Consider the following 17764-nt stretch of genomic DNA (forward strand, 5'->3'; position numbering starts at 1 on the left):
GAGAGAGAGAGAGAGAGAGAGAGAGAGAGAGAGAGAGAGAGAGAGAGAAAGGGAGAGAGAGGAAGGGTTATTTTTCAAAAGCTTGGTGGTTAAGGGCCGGCCGAGTAGCGTGTTGATTAAGAGTTGGCTTGGGACGCCCCGGTTCAGATCCCACATTAGGGCCAGTGACGCTGTGCCCTCTACAGCTAAGATGGTAAACAAGAGCTCAACCTGGAGCTGGGCTGCCATGAGTCGCCAGTGATGGCATAGGCTGCAGTGAAGCTGTAATGGGCTGTCATAAGCTACCATGAGTGGCTGGCAGCCCGCCTGAGCTGCCAAAAGCCGCCGTGAGTGGCCGGCGACCAGTCTGCCTCACCTGGGAAGAGTGCAATGATAATACCAACATGGGCCAATAAAGCCACATCTCCACAACTAGACTGAAGAACAAAAGGACAGTAACTTGTCTGTTCCCCTTCCCCGATTCCCCAACGCTGTTCCCCTCCCCCAATTTCCCAATAAAATCTTTAAAAAAAAAAAAGCTTGGTGGTTGAATCTGCAGTGAGTTTAAATTAGTTGGATACAGGATGCAGGATTGCAACATGACCACGTGTGCATAAAAAACATGGAACTAGGTGTCAAATAATATACTTGTTTTCCTGGGATCTATTACTACCTTGCTGGGTGATTTTAAGTAAATCTCTAAGTATCTCCAGGCTTAAATTTATTCACCTATATAATCAAGGAGCTAAATAAGGTGATTTGTGCATGTTTTTTCCCCAGTTCTAATAATCTCACTTCAGTCCGTTTTCCAGCAGGTTATGAATGTCAGGTGCATTTTTTCACAGATGCACTTCTATATCCATTTTCCTGAATATTTCTACATCATAGTTGATAACATAATTTTGATGAAAACAAACTTATTCTGCTCTCTGGCTTTGTCAGGAGTCATCCTCGGAATCTTCAAAATTTAACTGCTTTCATGGACAAATTTTTCTCCCCCAAAGGACTGAGAATGGCAACTACACCACCTTGTGGCCATGTCTGAGAATTAACATTTCCCTGGTAGCCTGGCAGCCTAAAAGAAAATGTACCCCTCATTCTAGAATACTGAAATATCCCTCTTTATAATACATCATGGAAATGCACGCACTTTTCTACAAGTTAAATTATTTTCTAAATGTTACATTTCCAGTGGCGCATATATACAAAACATTCACTTTTTCTCTCTTGTATTTTTTAAACAAACACTTATATCATGTTTCCTATATGCCAAAAAGCATTATTTTAAATTATTTACAAATCTTATCTCATTTAGTCTTAATAACAACTTTAGGAAATAGGTACAATTATTATGCTTTTATAGCTAAGGAAACTGAGGCATGAAGAAGTTAAATTACTTGCCCTAACTCAGAAATGTTTGATAAACCCAACAATTATGATATAATATTTTGGAATAAAATATAGCAAATGAAAGCCTTTTTAAATTTTTATTTTATCACTTTCTCATTATTTGCAATATATCTATCCAGACCACCAGGTAAAATATAGGGCACTTACTAACCTACTTGATAACAGATATAAATAGTAGGCATATATTACTGGAATTATACATGAATCAAAATAACTCTATAACAATATGGGATATATACTTTTATGATATAAATATTCTACGTTTAGAAATGAATACTAGAGTTTAACCAACTAATTTATCTCCATTAGATACTTCCATTAGACTATATCTAACTGTTACCTAATTTTAATGACAATAATTCTCCAAATATGTTTTCAAGAGCCTACCACAGTGTCTGGGACATATGAAGCACTCAATATTCACTCACAGGTAAAATATTTCTTCCCTCCTTCTCTTTCTTTAAACCCAAATGTAACAAAATTGTAGCACGGTCTATACCTAACAACTAAAGTGTTTTAAACTACACTGTCAGTTTCAGTTTATAGGCAAAGCAATCTCCGTGGGGACTTAGAAGACTATATCACTGTGTACAAAGAATATTTAATCATTTTAACTAAAATTTACAATTAGAATTCTACTGTAATAATCTTATATTACCAAATGGATTAGAAGCTGAGGTGCTCCTTTTCCACACACCTGTTCCATGTTCAAGAACACAAGTAGGGTAACATTCCTAACCTCTGTTTCCTTAGGAGAGGAGCAATGACTTAATGAGACTGGTGAATCTGGAAGGAGAAACTAGGCACATATAGTCCAGCCCCTTCCTTACTCCACCTCTTGGGTACCACAGGAAGCACACATTCTGCTGTGTTTCTTTATGGCATATACTTTACAAGAGCAAGCCATTAAGTGAATAGGCTTGTCCCAGTCCAGATCTACCTGTGACAGAGTAGGTAAATTTGTCTAATTTGGGATTGCAGGATTAAGAAATCCTCTTGCCTTCAAATATAAGCTAAATTCTCCAATACTAGTTATCAATAATATAGATATTATTTTGGTTTTCATTGTTTTTCTCAATTGGTTCAGACTTAAGTGAGGAAAGTAGAATATCATTTACTTAGCCCTCTCAAAACCCAAAATTAGACATAATCTATCTATAAGCTTTAGAATTTTTAATGAACACATTTTTTCCTCTAACACTGGAAATTTCCCCAGAAACACATAAGTACCTAACATAAGATAATACTATAATGAAAATTAAAGAAGACTGAAATCTTCTCTAAAACTCCAAATGACAAATGCTTTAAAGTTTTAACTAATGCTTTTAAATTAATAAGTAGAAAGAAACAATTTAGGAAATGAAATTGTGTGATACACTTTATATGTTCTTTTCCTATTTATGAACAAAATATTTTTTCTAAGATGTTAGAAAATGAATTGGTTAAAAGAAAAACTGTGAAAATTATTTAAAACTCTTACCTTGTCTCTTTTTTCATTGAGAGTAGCGGTGTTTTCTTTTGCCTCTCTTTTGAGTTGTTCCTATGAAAGTAAATATCAAGTACATAAATGTAGTCATTATTATTATCACAAATGAATGCTTGTATTATCAAAATCTTTCTTAAGAAGTATTAACAACAGGCTGGCCGAGTGGCTCATTTGGTTAAAGCACGAGCACTGAGCAACAGGGTTGCCGGTTTGATTCCCACGTGTCAGTGAGCTGCGCCAGAGCTGAGCTGCCCCTGAGCTGCCAATGGGTGGCCAGGTGGCTCAGCTGGTGACAGCGCGTGCTTTTAACAACAAGGTTGCCAGTTCAACTCCCGCATGGATGGCGGGCTGTGCCCCCCCACCCCTCGCCCCTGCAACTAAGATTGAACATGGCACCTTGAACTGAGCAGCTGTTGCTACCCATGGGTGGCCACATGGCTCAGTGTGCAACAAAGTTGCTAGTTCGACTCCCACATGGGAGGTGGACTATACCCCCCTCCACCCCTGCAACTAGATGGAAAGCGGCGACTGGACTTGGAACTGAGGCTTGCACCCACCACAACTAAGATTGAAGGACAACAACTTGACTTGGAGCTGATGGGTCCTGGAAAAACACAATGCTCCCCCTCCCCAATTCCCCAATAAAAATCTTTTAAAAAAAAGTATTAACAACAAAGAATAAGACCTCTAAATTTTATAAAAAATAATAAAAAGAAAATAGAAAAATAAATTAGTTCTTCACTACAGAAAAATGTTATTTGGTTTTGAATATCTTTTTTTTTTTTAATTGGGGAACAGTGTTTTTCCAGGACCCATCAGCTCCAAATCAAGTAGTTGTTTCAATCTAGTTGCAGAAGGCGCAACTCAGCGGCCCATGTGGGGATCCAACTGTTGTGAGCACTGCGCTCTAACCAACGGAGCTAACCAGCCACCGCCCCGCCACCCCCCCCCTTTTTTTTTTTAATTCTGATCTGTCTCTAGTATGTATCTGTGGAATCTTGACTAAGTCTTGTAAAACTCTGAATCTCAACTTCTAATTCATAAAATGAAGTGGATGGAACAGATTGTAAAGTAAGGGATACACACAAATAACTAACAGTGAGGAGCCTCAAAGAGATCCAAAATGTTATGGGCCTTTAGAGGCAGAATTCACTTTTTCTTTGTGTGTTGACTTTGAATAATGAACTTTCAATATGAGATTAACAGAGATGAGAGAGAAAAAAAGAAATTACAGAAAAGTACAAAATACAGAGGAAATAATACATCACTTTTGTTAGAGATTAGGGTATGTGTATTCAGCAGAAGAAAGAGAAAGAGAGAGAGAGAGAGAGAGAGAGAGAGAGAGAGAGGGAAAGAGAGAAAAAAAGAAAGATAAACCCTGACCTATAGCAAAGAACATGTAGTATGCCTTAATATGACAGTCATCTAGAAAACAGAACTGGTTCAGCCCCAGGGAGCCTTGAAGTTCTCGGAGAAGGAAAAGTTCCAATGCACAGAAGTTTAGGAAAACTTGCCTTCCCTGCCTATGATGTCTTTGCCAATATCTTTCTTCACTGAATGCCTTGTGTACACCATGGTATCTCTCCTACTATGTTGCTCCTAACCAGAGAACTCACTGCACTATGAAAGATCGCAATAAGCTGATATAACAATAGTCACTGTTCTTATTATATATCCTATCAACCGCCAATGGTTGATCTTTAGAACTACAAAACAGCCAGAAAAAAATTAGATGGCATTAGTAAGTCATTACCTAAAAATAATTACTTTAAATGTAAATGGATTAAATTCTCCAAGGAAATTACATAGAATGGCTGAATGGATAAATATACATGACCCAATAATATGCTGCCTATGGTAATATGTTGTCTTACACTTAGGCTTTAAGGACACTCATAGCCTAAAAACTAAGGGGTGGAAAAAGATATTCCATACAAATGGAAGCCAAAAGAGAGGAGTGGCTATACATAAATCAGACAAAATAGACTTTAAGTTAAAAACTGTAACAAGAGACAAAGAAGGTCATTATATAATGATAAAGGGGTCAATTCATCAAGAGAATATAACAATTGTAAAAATACATGCACTTCAGAGGAGCATCTAAATATATTAAGTAAATACTAATATATCTGAAGACAGAAATAGACAACAATACAGTAACAGTAGGGGACTTTAGCACCCTACCTTCAACAATGGATAAGTCACAGAAATCAATAAGAAAACATTGGACATCGGCTATACTTTGGACAAAACAGACCTAACAGATACAACTTTCCATCCAACAAAACAATATCCATTCTCAAACATATATGGAACATCTTCAGAATAAATCATATGTTAGGTCACAAAACAAGTCTTAACAAATTTAAGAAAACTGAAATCATACAATGTATGTTTTCCAACCTCAATTGTATGAAACTGGAAATCAATAATACAAAAAAAAACTTGAAAATTCAAATATATGAAAATTAAACAACACAATTACTGAACAATCAATAGGTCAAAATGAAATCAAAGGGGAAGTCAAAAATATCTTGAAACAAGTGAAAATGGAAACACAGCATACTGAAACTTACTGGATGTAAGCAGTTCTAACAGGAAAGTTTACAACAATTAACACCTACATTAAGAAAAAAGAGGAGAGAGGTCCAAGATGGTGGAGTAGATAAACACTGTGCCTGCTTCCTTCCATGAACACAGTAAAATTACAGCTAAATTAAAGAACAATCAATCTGGAGAACCATCTGAAGTCTCGCTGAACAGAAGTTTTATAACTAAGGATATAAAGAAGCAGCCACACTGAGACTGATAGAAGGGGTGGAAACGCAAAATAGTCTGGCCCTAAACCTCTGTGGGGTGGTTGAGAATCAGGAGGTATACCTTAGCCACAGAATTTCACCCCAGAAGAGCAAGGAACCTCACCCCCACACCAGGATCCCCAGCCTGGAGTATTGGTACTCAGAAGAGGAGGCTGCACAACACCTGGCTGTGAAAAACAGTGGATATTTCGACAATCGGGTGGGACAGGAAGACTGCAGGAAACCCAAGATGTCCTCATAAGGAGTATGTGCACAGATTCACTCACTTGCAGATACTCACCCTGGGCCCTCGCAGAGGGACAGTGACTCAGGGGGTGTCAGAGGCATTCAATGGGCAGACTGAGGTGTCTGGCCTCGAGGCAAGGCTTAGAGGACAGTTGCCATTTTCCCTGTGAGGGGCACATCTCCTGTGAAGTCAACAGAAGGGTGCCATCTTCTCTGTGTTGAACCCTCCCTCACAGTATAGCCAAATCTGAATCTTAATTTGTCTGGTGAGCTCTGCTGAGACCCAGCTCTACCCAACTCCCCCAACGCCAGAGACACTTTCTCAGCAAGCAGCCAGCCCCACCCACATTGCACTCTTTTTTGGGCAACTGTCAGGGTCTATGGGCCCAGGTGGGTGGCAGCTGGCCTCAGTGTGCTCTGAGACTTTTGCTGAGTAGCTCCAGAATCAGCACTGGCACCAATCCAGAATCTACATTAACCTGGTGACCACAACTTCCCAATTTAGTGACTCCCTGAGACCCTGCCTCACCCAACTTCTGTACCATACGAGGCTTTATCAGTGGATGAACCTCAAGGGAGCCAGCAGGTGGCAGCAGGCCTCAAGGTGTCCTGGCTTTTGTGGAGTTACCCCGGGCCCAGTACTGGTGGTAGATGTCCTCAGTTCACAGAGTAGCCCCTCCCACACACCTCCAGGTTTGGCACAGAGAGCAAATGACTGTGGTTTGCTTTGCAGCTCCTACCAGGTAGTCCCCACCCAGTCACAGGCAGTGTGTGACCTGGGTCTGCACTGAAGCCCCTCCCAAGAGGCCCCAGAACCAATATACTTGGAGGTTTGCTTCAGACCACAGCACAGCACCATCCAATTAGCCCCACAAGCGGCATACACAAAAGGCTGTCTCAACAGTCTGTAGAGCCTGCTGGGGAAAATCCCACCCAGTGCGGTAAGCCCACATACACAGCAGCCTGTAAGTTGTGGACATGGCCAAACCCCACAGCCAATCAGCCTGAGTATCAATCCCATCCACTGATGTGCCAATAGCATTCAAAGCTCAACTATAATAGGAGGGCACACACAAGAGACACTCCAGGAGCACCTGGAGCTGGTGACCACGGAGACTGTGCCAGGGCCCCAGAGGGCACCTACTACATAAGGCCACCTGGCCAAGACCAGGGGACATAGCAGATCTACCTCATACACAGAGAGAAACACAGGGAGGCATCCAAAATGAGGAATCAAAAGAACACATCCCAAATAAAACAACAAGAGAAAACTCCAGAAAGAGCACTAAACAAAATGGAGGCAAGCAACTTACCAGATACAGAGTTCAAAACAATGGTTATAAGGATGCTCAAGGAACTTAGTCAGAACTTCAACAAAGAGATAGCAAGCATAAAATATGACATAGAAACCATAAAAAAAGAACCAGTCAGAAGAGAAGAACACAATAACTAAAGAAAGCATGCACTAAAAGGAATCACCAGGAGATTAGATGAAGCAGATTTGGAGGACAAAATAGCAGAAAACACCCAACCGGAACAGTAAAAAGAATCCAAAAAAACGAGGATAGTTTAAGAAACCTCTGGGACACCATCAAGCATAACAACATTCTCATCATAGGGGTACCAGAAAGAGAAGAGAGAAAACAAAGGGATTGAGAACCTATTTGAAGAAATAATGACTGAAAACTTTCCTAATCTGCCAAAGGAAATAGACATACATATCCAGGAAGCACAGAGTCCTACACAAGATGAACCCAAACAGGCCCACATCCAGACACATTATAATTAAAATGGCAAAGGTTAAAGAGAAGACAGAATCCTAAGAACAGCAAGAGAAAGGCAACTATTGGGTTGTCAGAAAAGTCATGACATATTTTTCTGTTTTTCATTGCAAAAATGCATCATGACTTTTCCAACAACCCAATAGTAACTTATAAGGAAGCTCCCACAAGATTGTCAGCTGATTTCTCAACAGAAACTTGCAGGCCAGAAGGGATTGGCAAAAAATATTCAACATAATGAGAAGAAAGTACTTACAACCAAGGTTACTCTACCCAGCAAGGCTATCATTTAAAATAAAAAACAGATAAAGAGCTTCCTGGACAAGAAAAAGGTAGAGGAGTTCATCACCATCAAACCAGTATTACAAAGAATGTTACAGGGCTTCTTTAAGATGGAAAAAAAAGATAAAAATTATGAATAATAAAATGGCAATAGTTATATATCTATCAACAATTACTTTTAATGTAAATGGATTAAATGCTCCAATCAAAAGACATAGGAGGACTGGATGGATAAGAAAACAAAACCCTTACATATGCTGCCTACAAGAGAATCACTTCAGACTGAAAGACACACACAGATGGAAAGTAAAGGAATGGCAAAAGATATTTCATAAAAATGAAAATGAAAACAAAACAAAACAAAACAAAAATAACTGGGGTAGCAATACTTATACCAGACAAAACAGACTAAAACAAAGGCTTGGTTGTCACTTTGAGGGGTAAAAAGTATATCTATTGCACTGAGTTGTACACCTGAAACTAATTTTAAAAATTAATTAATTAATTAATTTAAAAAACAAAGGCTAGGGACAGCCGGGTGGCTCACTTAGTTAGAGCGCAAGCTCTGAGCAACAGGGCTGCTGGTTTGATTCCCACATGGGCCAGTGAGCTGCGTCCTCCATAACTAGATTGAAGACAATGACTTGGGCTGAGCTGCCACTGAGCTGCCAATGGGCATCCTGATGGCTCAGTTGGTTAGAGTGCGTACTCTTAACAACAAGGTTGCTGGTTCAACTCCCACAAAGATGGTGGGCTGCGCCCCCGCCACTAGATTGAAAAAAGCGACTGAACTTGGAGCTGAGCTGTGTCCTCCAAAACTAAGACTGAAGGACAACTGGACTTTGGGCTGATGGGTCCTGGGAAAAACCCTGTTCTTTGCTCCCCCCCCACCCATAAAAAAAAGCTTAAAAAAAAAAAGGCCATAACAAGAGACAAAGAAGGACCTAGTAATTCCTCCTCTGGGTATTTATCCAAAGAAACCCAAAACTCTACTTCAAGGGAACCTGTGCCCCTAGTGCTTCCATATGTTCATTGCAGCATTGTTTACAATGGCCAAGATGTGGAGGCAGCCTGGGAATCCGTTCATGATGAATGAATAAAGAATAGGTAGTACATATATACAATGGAATATTTCTTGGTCATGGAAAAGAATGGGTTCTCGCCATCTGCAGCGGCATGGATAAATCTGAAGGATATTGTGCTGAGTGAAATATGTCAGTCAGGGAAAGACAGCTGCAATGTAATTTTGCTTATATGTGGAATCCAAAGAACAAAATAAACAAATAAAACAGAAACAAACTCACAGATACAGAGAAAATTTTGATGGTTGCCAGATGGGAGGGAGGTTGGGAATGGGTGAAAAAGGGGAAGGGATTAAGAATTACAAATTGGTTGTTACAAAGTAGTCATGGGGATGTAGGGTATAGCATAAGGAATATAGTCAATAATATTGTAATAACTATGTATGGTGTCAAATGGGTATTAAATTTATTCAGGTGATAGATGGGAGAAGGGTTGGGGGACAGGGTAAGAAAGATGAAGGCATTAAGAAGTACAAATTGGTAGTCACAAAATAGTCACGGGGATGTAAAGTAAGGCATAGGGAATATAGTCAATAATATGGTAATAACTGTGTTTAGTGCCAGGTGGATACTAGGCTAGTCTGGGGGGTGGGGGGAATCACTTCTTAAAGTATACAAATATCTAACCACTATGATATACACCTGAAATTAATATAAAATAATATTGAATGTCAACTGTAATTGAAAATTTTTAAAAAGGGGGGGAGATGAAAGGGAATAAGAGGTTCAACTTTCCAGGTATAAAACAAATAAGTCATGGAGATGTAATGTACAGCATGGGGGATATAGTCAATAATATTGTGATAGCATAGTACAGTGTCAGATGGTTGTTGGACTTATGGTGATTCACTTCTTTAGGTAATGTTGAATAACTGTTGTGTACACATGAAACTAATATAATATTGTATGTTAGTTATATTTTAATAAATATCTTATTAAAAAAGAAATGAATAAATTCCTAGAAACATACACCTACCAAGGCTGAATCATGAAAAAATAGAAAATGTGAACAGACCAATAACGAGTAAGAAAATTAGTAATCAAAAATCTCCCAACAATAAAAATCCATAACCTGATGACTTTACTTGTGAATTCTACCTAACATTTAAAGAAGAATGCCAATCCTTCTTAAAATCTGCCCAAAAATTTGAGAAGGAACACTTCCAAATTCATTTTACAAGGCCAGCATTATCCTATTACCAAAGCCAGAAAAAGGCACTACAAGAAAATTACAGGCCAATATCCTTGACAAAAATAGATGCAAAAGTCCTCAACAAAATATTAGCAAACAGAATTCAACAGCACATTAAAAGGATCATACACCATGATCAAGTGGGATTTATCAAGTAGAATGAAAGGATGGTTCAATATATACAAATCAATTAATGAGATATACCACATTAACAGAATGTAGGATAAAATCACATGCTAATCTCAACAGATGAATAAAAAGCACTTGACAAAACAGAACATTCTTTCATGATAAAAACTCTTAACAAATGAAGCATAGAAGGAATGTACCTCAACATAACAAAGGCCATATATGAAAAGCCCACAACTAACAGCATACTCAATGGTGAAAAGTGAAAACTTTTCCTCTAAGATCAGTAACAAGACAAGAATGCCCACTCTCACCACTCCTATTCTACATAATACTGGAAGTCCCAGCCAGATAAATCAGGCAAGAAAAAGAAATAAAAGGCACCAGATTGGAAAGAAAGAGGTAAAACTGTCTCTATTCGCAAATGACATGATTTCCTACATAGAAAATCCTAAAGATGCCTCCAAAAATCTGTTAGAACTGAAACAAATCCAGTAAAGTTGCAGGATACAAAATCAACATACAAAAATCAATAGCACTTCTATACACTAGCAATATTATCTGAAAAAGAAATAAAATGATCACATTTACAATAGCATCAAAAACCATAAAATACTTAGGAATAAATTCAACCAAGAGGGTGAAAGATATCTACACTGCAAAATATGACATTAATTAAATAAATTAAAGAAGACATAAAAAAGTGGAAAGGTAACCCGTGTTCACGGTCTGGAGAATTAATATTGTTAAAATGTCTATGTTACCCAAAGCCATCTATAGATTCAATGCAATCCCTATCAAGATTACACTAGCGCTTTTTACAGAAGTAAAAAAAAAAAATCCTAAAATTTATATGAAACCATAAAAGACCCCAAGTAGCCAAAGCACTCCTGAGAAAGAACAAAATGGGAGGCATCACACATCCTGATTTTAAGCTATATTATAAAGCTACAGAAATAAAACCTAAGGTAATGGCATAATAGCAGACACACTGACCAATGGAACAGAATTGAGAGTCCAAAAATAAACCCATGCACATATGGTCAACTAATATTTCACAAGGGAGCCAAGAATACTCAATGGAGAAAAGGCAGTCTCTTCAATAAATGATGTTTGGAAAACTGAACATTTGCATGTAAAAATGAAACAAGACCCCTATCTTATACCACTCACAAAAATAAACATCAAATGGGTTAAAGATTTAAATGTAATACTGAAAACCATAAAACTCCTAGAAGAAAATAACTCCTTGACATGGGTCTTCACAATCATTTTTTGTATATGACACCTAAAGCACAAGAAACAAAATCAAAAGTAAATAAGGGGACTACCTCAAACTAAAAAGCTTCTGCACTGCAAAAGAAACAAAAACAAATGAAAAGACATTCAGAGAATGGGGGAAAATTGCAAATCATATACTTGATAAGGGGTTACTATCAAACATATATAAAGAACTCAATAGCAAAAAAACAAAAATCCAATTTAAAAAATGGGCAAAGGATATGAATAGACATTTTTCCAAAGAAGATATACAAATGGCCAAAAGGTACATGAAAAGGTGCTCCAAATCACTCATTATCAGGGAAATGCAAATCAAAAGCACAATGAAATATCACCTCACATCTATTAGAATGTCTATAATCAAAAAGACAAGAGATAACAAGTGCTGACAAGGATGAAAGGGACCCCTGTACATTGCTCGTGGAACTGTAAACTGGTATAGCCACTATGGAAAACAGTATAGAGGTTCTTCAAAAAATTAAAAATAAAACCATCATGTGATCCAGCAATTCCACTTCTGGGAATATATCCAAAGGAAACAAAAAAACACTATATCAAAGAGCTATGTGCACATCCATGTTCACAGCAGCATTATTTACAATAGCCAAGACATGGGAATGACCTAAATGTTTTATATATATACACGTACATATACACATACACACATACACACACACACACACACACACACACTGGAATATTATTCAGCCGTATTAAAAAGAGGAAACCCTGACATTTGTGACAACATGGATGGACCTTGAAAGCATTACACTAAGTGAAATAAGTTAGACAGAGAAAGACAAATAATGTATAATCTCACTTATATGTGGAAAAAAAAGAAAAGATTTGTGATTAGCAGAGGTGGAGTAGGGGGGTGGGGAATTGGATAGAGGTGGTCAAAAGGCACCAACTTCAAATTACAAGATAAATACATACTAGGGATGTAATGTATAATATCATGACTATAGATAACACTGTTGAATGGTATATTTGAAATTTGTTAAGACAGTAAATCCTAAGAATTCTCATCACAAGGAAAAAAATGTTTTTCTTTTTTGTATCTATATGAGATGAAGGATGTTAACTAAACTTATTGTGGTAATCATTTCATAATATATGTAAATCAAATCATTGTGCTTTATACCTTAAACTTACACAGTATTGTCTGTCAATTATATTTCAAGAAAACTGGAAAAAAAAGAATGTCAGGAGTAGTCAAAGACAAGGAAGGATTCTTTCCTCTTCTACTGAAACAGTAGGATAAAGGCAAACATGCATGTTACTATTGCAGGTAAAGAGAAAGCCATTTAGTCATTCCTTTGAAAGACAATTATTGAACACAGAAAATTTTCAAAAGTACTGTGCTAAGACAAAGGGAAAACAAAGACAAGTAAGACATAATCCTAGCCCTTGAAGAGCCTGAAATATGTGGGCACAGAATGACATAACTATATAAAACAAGAACAAAGTGCTATGAGAATACTTATATACAGTAAGGTCACCTTTGCATTATGAAAGATGTGTGAGATTTTCCATAGGTGGAGAAAGGCATTAAATGGACAAAACACAGTCAACAAATGCAAAGATGCTTGATATTCAAAGTGCATGTTATCTGGCTGTTGAACAGTGATTAAAAGAACAGGATTTGGAATCATACAAAATAGACGTAGGTTTGAATTCTAAGCATTTCTACTTCTTTATTATGTGATCTTGATCTAAATAACCTAACCTCTGTAAAAATGAAGATGATAAGTATTGTTTATAGCATTGTTGTAAGGATTAAATTAGATTTAAGTGGGGTACTCAGCATAGTGCCTGTCATATACAAAGGAATAAAAAGTATTTGTCATTTTAAAGTATGAGTCAATTCACTTTGTGAATTGCAAAACACTACAAAAATATAAGACATTGTTTTCTCCTGAAACATGATGAATAGCTAAAAGAAATATCTAAATATACAAGCAGAGATAATATTTCTCAAATACTTATATCTAAAAGCACTGTTACTCCTAAAGTCTACCTATATTTATATGTGTATAATAATAGGGGTGCCAAAAAATGTGTACAAGTGGATACTTTGGTCAATGTTGCTCAAGCAGTAGTTCGCCATAATCAGAAGTGTCTGGACGCTGATGGTAACCACTTTGAGCACCTCTTGTAATTGCAGAAGTCAAACGTGACTTGTATTCATCTTTGGTTATCGGTATATATTGAGTATTACAATTTTAATACAGTTTTCCTTTCTCAAAATTTGTATACATTTTTTGACACCCTCTGTATTTAAATAAGTCAATATGCTAAATATTTCTCAAACAAAGCTAATGGGGGAAAAACTATTTTTAATCCCTAGTTACCCAAATGTATCATATTATTTCTAATATGACATGTTTATGCCAACACAAAGTTGCACCTAAAGTTTATGATTAGTTATTTCACAATGCCACAAAACCTACTTTTTCCTCTCTTTCTATTTCAAGTTGTTTCTTAACAGACGAAAGTTCATTTTTGAGATTAGATAGTTCAATCTCCTAAAGAAAAAGAAACATGAAGTTTGTAAGTGCATATAATTGCAAACTAGTGTTTCAAAAACATTTAGTTTTATAGAGAAATATGTTCACTCATAAAATAGATACACTTTAAAAGCCTACTGATATGGAGGCTGATAGTTAAACATAACTAAAGATTTCATTTAGACAAATTTTTTATAGTTTGCTGTAAAGAAATATTTAACACTATGTAACTTTCCTCCTCATCCTTTCACATTCTATCCCATCCTTCCTCTCCCAATCTCAATCAGAGCTCCAAACTTATTTGTAACTTAGAGTTTATAATTTTTCATTTGAAAAAAAAGTTCATCCTATCATTTCAAAAACTAAATTAGAAACCCACTTAACTAAAAGGTCTATAAGATCCCTTTCAGATCTCAGATTCTTTGATTCTATAGATAAAAAATTATGGTTTTATTTAATATTATTCTTTAATATTGTTGACATGAAAATTGGCTTTTATGACTATTTGTTCTATATCTCACCAAAGATGCTTTCTCTGATAACTGTTCTTGTTCTTTGTTCTTATAAAGTCCTAATTCTGAGTCTCTTTCTTCAACGATTTTATCATATTGGTGCTATATTAAACAGAAAAAACATTTTAAGAATATTAGAACCCAAACAGATTATGTTTTAATATGACTGGAATCCTTGAGCACTTAATATGTGAAGAAAATGATGTTTATGAATTCAGTAATATATATATTTGAGCGTTTTTTTTTAAATTTTCAATTACATAAACAATGAAACATAAAATAACTATCTTGGAAATAAACTATAAGAACTAAAAAAGAAATAATCCTTTTTAATTGGAGACACTGAATTTCATAATTTTAAAAACAGGCTAGAATCACCAGGACCTCTTAGAAAACTGGACAATTCCATATCTGGGGCAGGAAATAAAAGATGAGTCAAACGTTTTGTCATAACAGAAAGCAAGTAAGCTATCATGGACTTTAAGGTCAAGTCAAAAGAATTTGCCAGCCAGTATGAAGAGGCTCTCACTGGCCAAAAATGAGACAATTTGAGTATCAACAAGGATAAAAAGTGTATTGGATTGAGACATACCAAATATGTTTAAACCTTTGAGTTCATAAATTTACTTTGAAAGTTTTTTTAAATCCTTACTGGTTATCTCATAATGTTATATCCCAGCAACAATTTTTAAAGATGAATAGGTAAGTATAGCCCACCTTCTTTCCAAACCTTGAAGGAAATAAGGCTTAATTCGCTAACAGACTCAGAATGATTACTTTAAAACAACAAAATAAATAGAGCACATTTGCAAACACAACAAACATTAAGCTTTTCATATATTTATTCCACTGATAAAAATTTATTTAGCTTCATGCATGTTAGACACATAGAGGACACATATTAACAAGATACATATCCTACGTATGTACTCAAATAAAGATGAAAAGTGCTGTAAGAGACTACTAGGAAAATTCAGATAGTGATCATTTCCATCCATCATAGACGATAAGGAGAGATTTCCTCAAAGAAGTTACACCCCACCTCAGCTTTGTGTGGTTAAGATTCAAACTTGGAGAAATGGGAGATCAAGGGTTTTCTAGCTATAATTAGTCATTGGTGCACAGACAAGAATTTTCTCTGACAAACCAGAATGCTATCTTAATTTCACCATTTTCACGTGTAAGTATGGCTCTAATAATTTTCATTACACACAAAAAAAAATTACCTTATGTTTTTCCATGAGTGCTACCATTTCAGCTATTTTATGTTGACATCGTATATCAATTTCTTTCTGTAATTTTACTGCTTCATCGGCTATTACTTTTGCTTTCTCAACCTATCAAATCAATTAAAAGTGTTTCTTAAAATTAATGCACAAAAAATTAACTTAAATGTAGAGACCATATGCTCTATTTATATAAAACACAGAAATAAAACACCAGGAAATTAGGAAAGCCAAGTATAAAATGCATTACTGTTTTGATTTATTTTAGGGTGCTCTATCAAGTGAGATGACAGTATAACAATGTAATGATCATTTACTCTTTTCAAAATAATTATACACTACTCAATCCTCAAATACTTAGAATAACAAGTATACTTTTAGCTTCTGTAAGAAATTAACTGTCCCAAATATAATTTATTAAATCTTTTAAAAAATCATAATTTAAAAATTAAGAATTTTTTTCTTAAAATGTTAATAAACAAATATAGAGTTTTAGTATAACAAATTCTCAAACATATTTAGTTTTTCCTACCTCTCCCAAAAGATTTTCTTCAATTATCTTTCTGTCCTCAATTTCTTTTTGATAGCTGTCAGTCATTTCTTTATATTTTTGTTTGGCACCTTCTAGTTCTAACTCTAATTTACGGACCTTTGTGTAAAGAAAATAGCATGAACATTAGCAAATGCTGTGGATTTCTTGAAAATATTCTGTATTCATTTTGTGATTTTGTGTCTCTTGAAAGATTACTTATTCATGGTTGGATCGTTTTCCTTAGTTTTCATATGGTGAGGTGTACTTATTTTTCACAAAATCTATCTTCTCCCCTAAAATACATACTTAGACTTGACAAGTAATATTTTAAAAAGCAGCTGTATTTTAATTTTTAATGAATTCCTTAACAATATTTAAATTATTTAGTCTCTGTTCAGTATGTTTTACTATAATAAGTAACTTTTCCATTTGGACAAAACACTCATGATTCAAGAAAAAAGCTCATTCTTTAAAAAAAAATCTTTATTGAGGTGTAACTAATATACAAAAAACTACACATATTTAATTATTCAATTTGATGAGTTTTGACATATGCATACACCCATGAAACCATTACCACAACCAAGGTATATCCATTTATCCCATTGTTTTTAATAAGAGATCTACCCTCTTAATAAAATTTTAAGTGCACAATACATTATTGTTAACTACAGGCACTATGTTGTATGGCAGATCTCTAAAACTAATTTATCTTGCATAACTGAAACCTTATACAAATTGAGGAACAACTTATTTCTCCTTCCCTCCAACCCCGATCATCACCATTCTAATCCTTACTTCTATAAGTCTATTTTAGGTACCTCATATAAATGGAATTATGTAGTATTTTTCCTGCTGTGACTGGCTTTTGCTGTTGAATAAGAAGTGTTCTTTATAGGGCCGACCGAGTGGCGTGTTGGTTAAGAGCTGGCTTGGGATACCAGAGGGCCCCGGTTCGGATCCCACATATGAGGGCCAGTGACACTGCCCTCTACAGCTAAGATGCTGAACAACAACTCAACCTGGAGCTGGGCTGCCATGAGTCACCAGCGACGGCATAGGTTGCCATGGGGCTACCGTGTGTAGCCAGCAGCCACCATGAGCGGCCATCCAGAAGCCGGCGACTGATCTGCCTCACCTGGGAAGAGCGCAATGATGGTGCCAACTTGGGCCAGTGAAGCAACGTCCTCCACAACTAGACTGAAGAACAAAACGACAGCAACTTGTCTGTTCCCCTTCCCCCAATTCCCCAGCGCTGTTCCCATCCTTCAATTCCCCAATTTTAAAAAAAAAAAAAAGAAATGTTCTTTATATATTC

General features: G+C 36.2%; 1 protein-coding gene across 1 annotated transcript in view; it reads right to left on the minus strand.

The window, feature by feature from the left end:
- SYCP1 (synaptonemal complex protein 1) overlaps window positions 1-17764 on the minus strand; it is a 98530-nt gene that overhangs the window by 18058 nt on the left and 62708 nt on the right. The window contains exons 23-27 of the mRNA XM_019633212.1: window positions 16447-16563; window positions 15915-16025; window positions 14698-14790; window positions 14120-14194; window positions 2870-2929 (exon numbers count right to left, since the gene is read on the minus strand). Of these exons, the coding sequence (XP_019488757.1) occupies window positions 2870-2929; window positions 14120-14194; window positions 14698-14790; window positions 15915-16025; window positions 16447-16563 (456 nt within the window). The remainder of the gene's footprint in view (window positions 1-2869; window positions 2930-14119; window positions 14195-14697; window positions 14791-15914; window positions 16026-16446; window positions 16564-17764) is intronic.

Source organism: Hipposideros armiger, unplaced genomic scaffold, assembly GCF_001890085.2.
Source record: "Hipposideros armiger isolate ML-2016 unplaced genomic scaffold, ASM189008v1 scaffold_1259, whole genome shotgun sequence".
Lineage (NCBI taxonomy): Eukaryota > Metazoa > Chordata > Mammalia > Chiroptera > Hipposideridae > Hipposideros > Hipposideros armiger.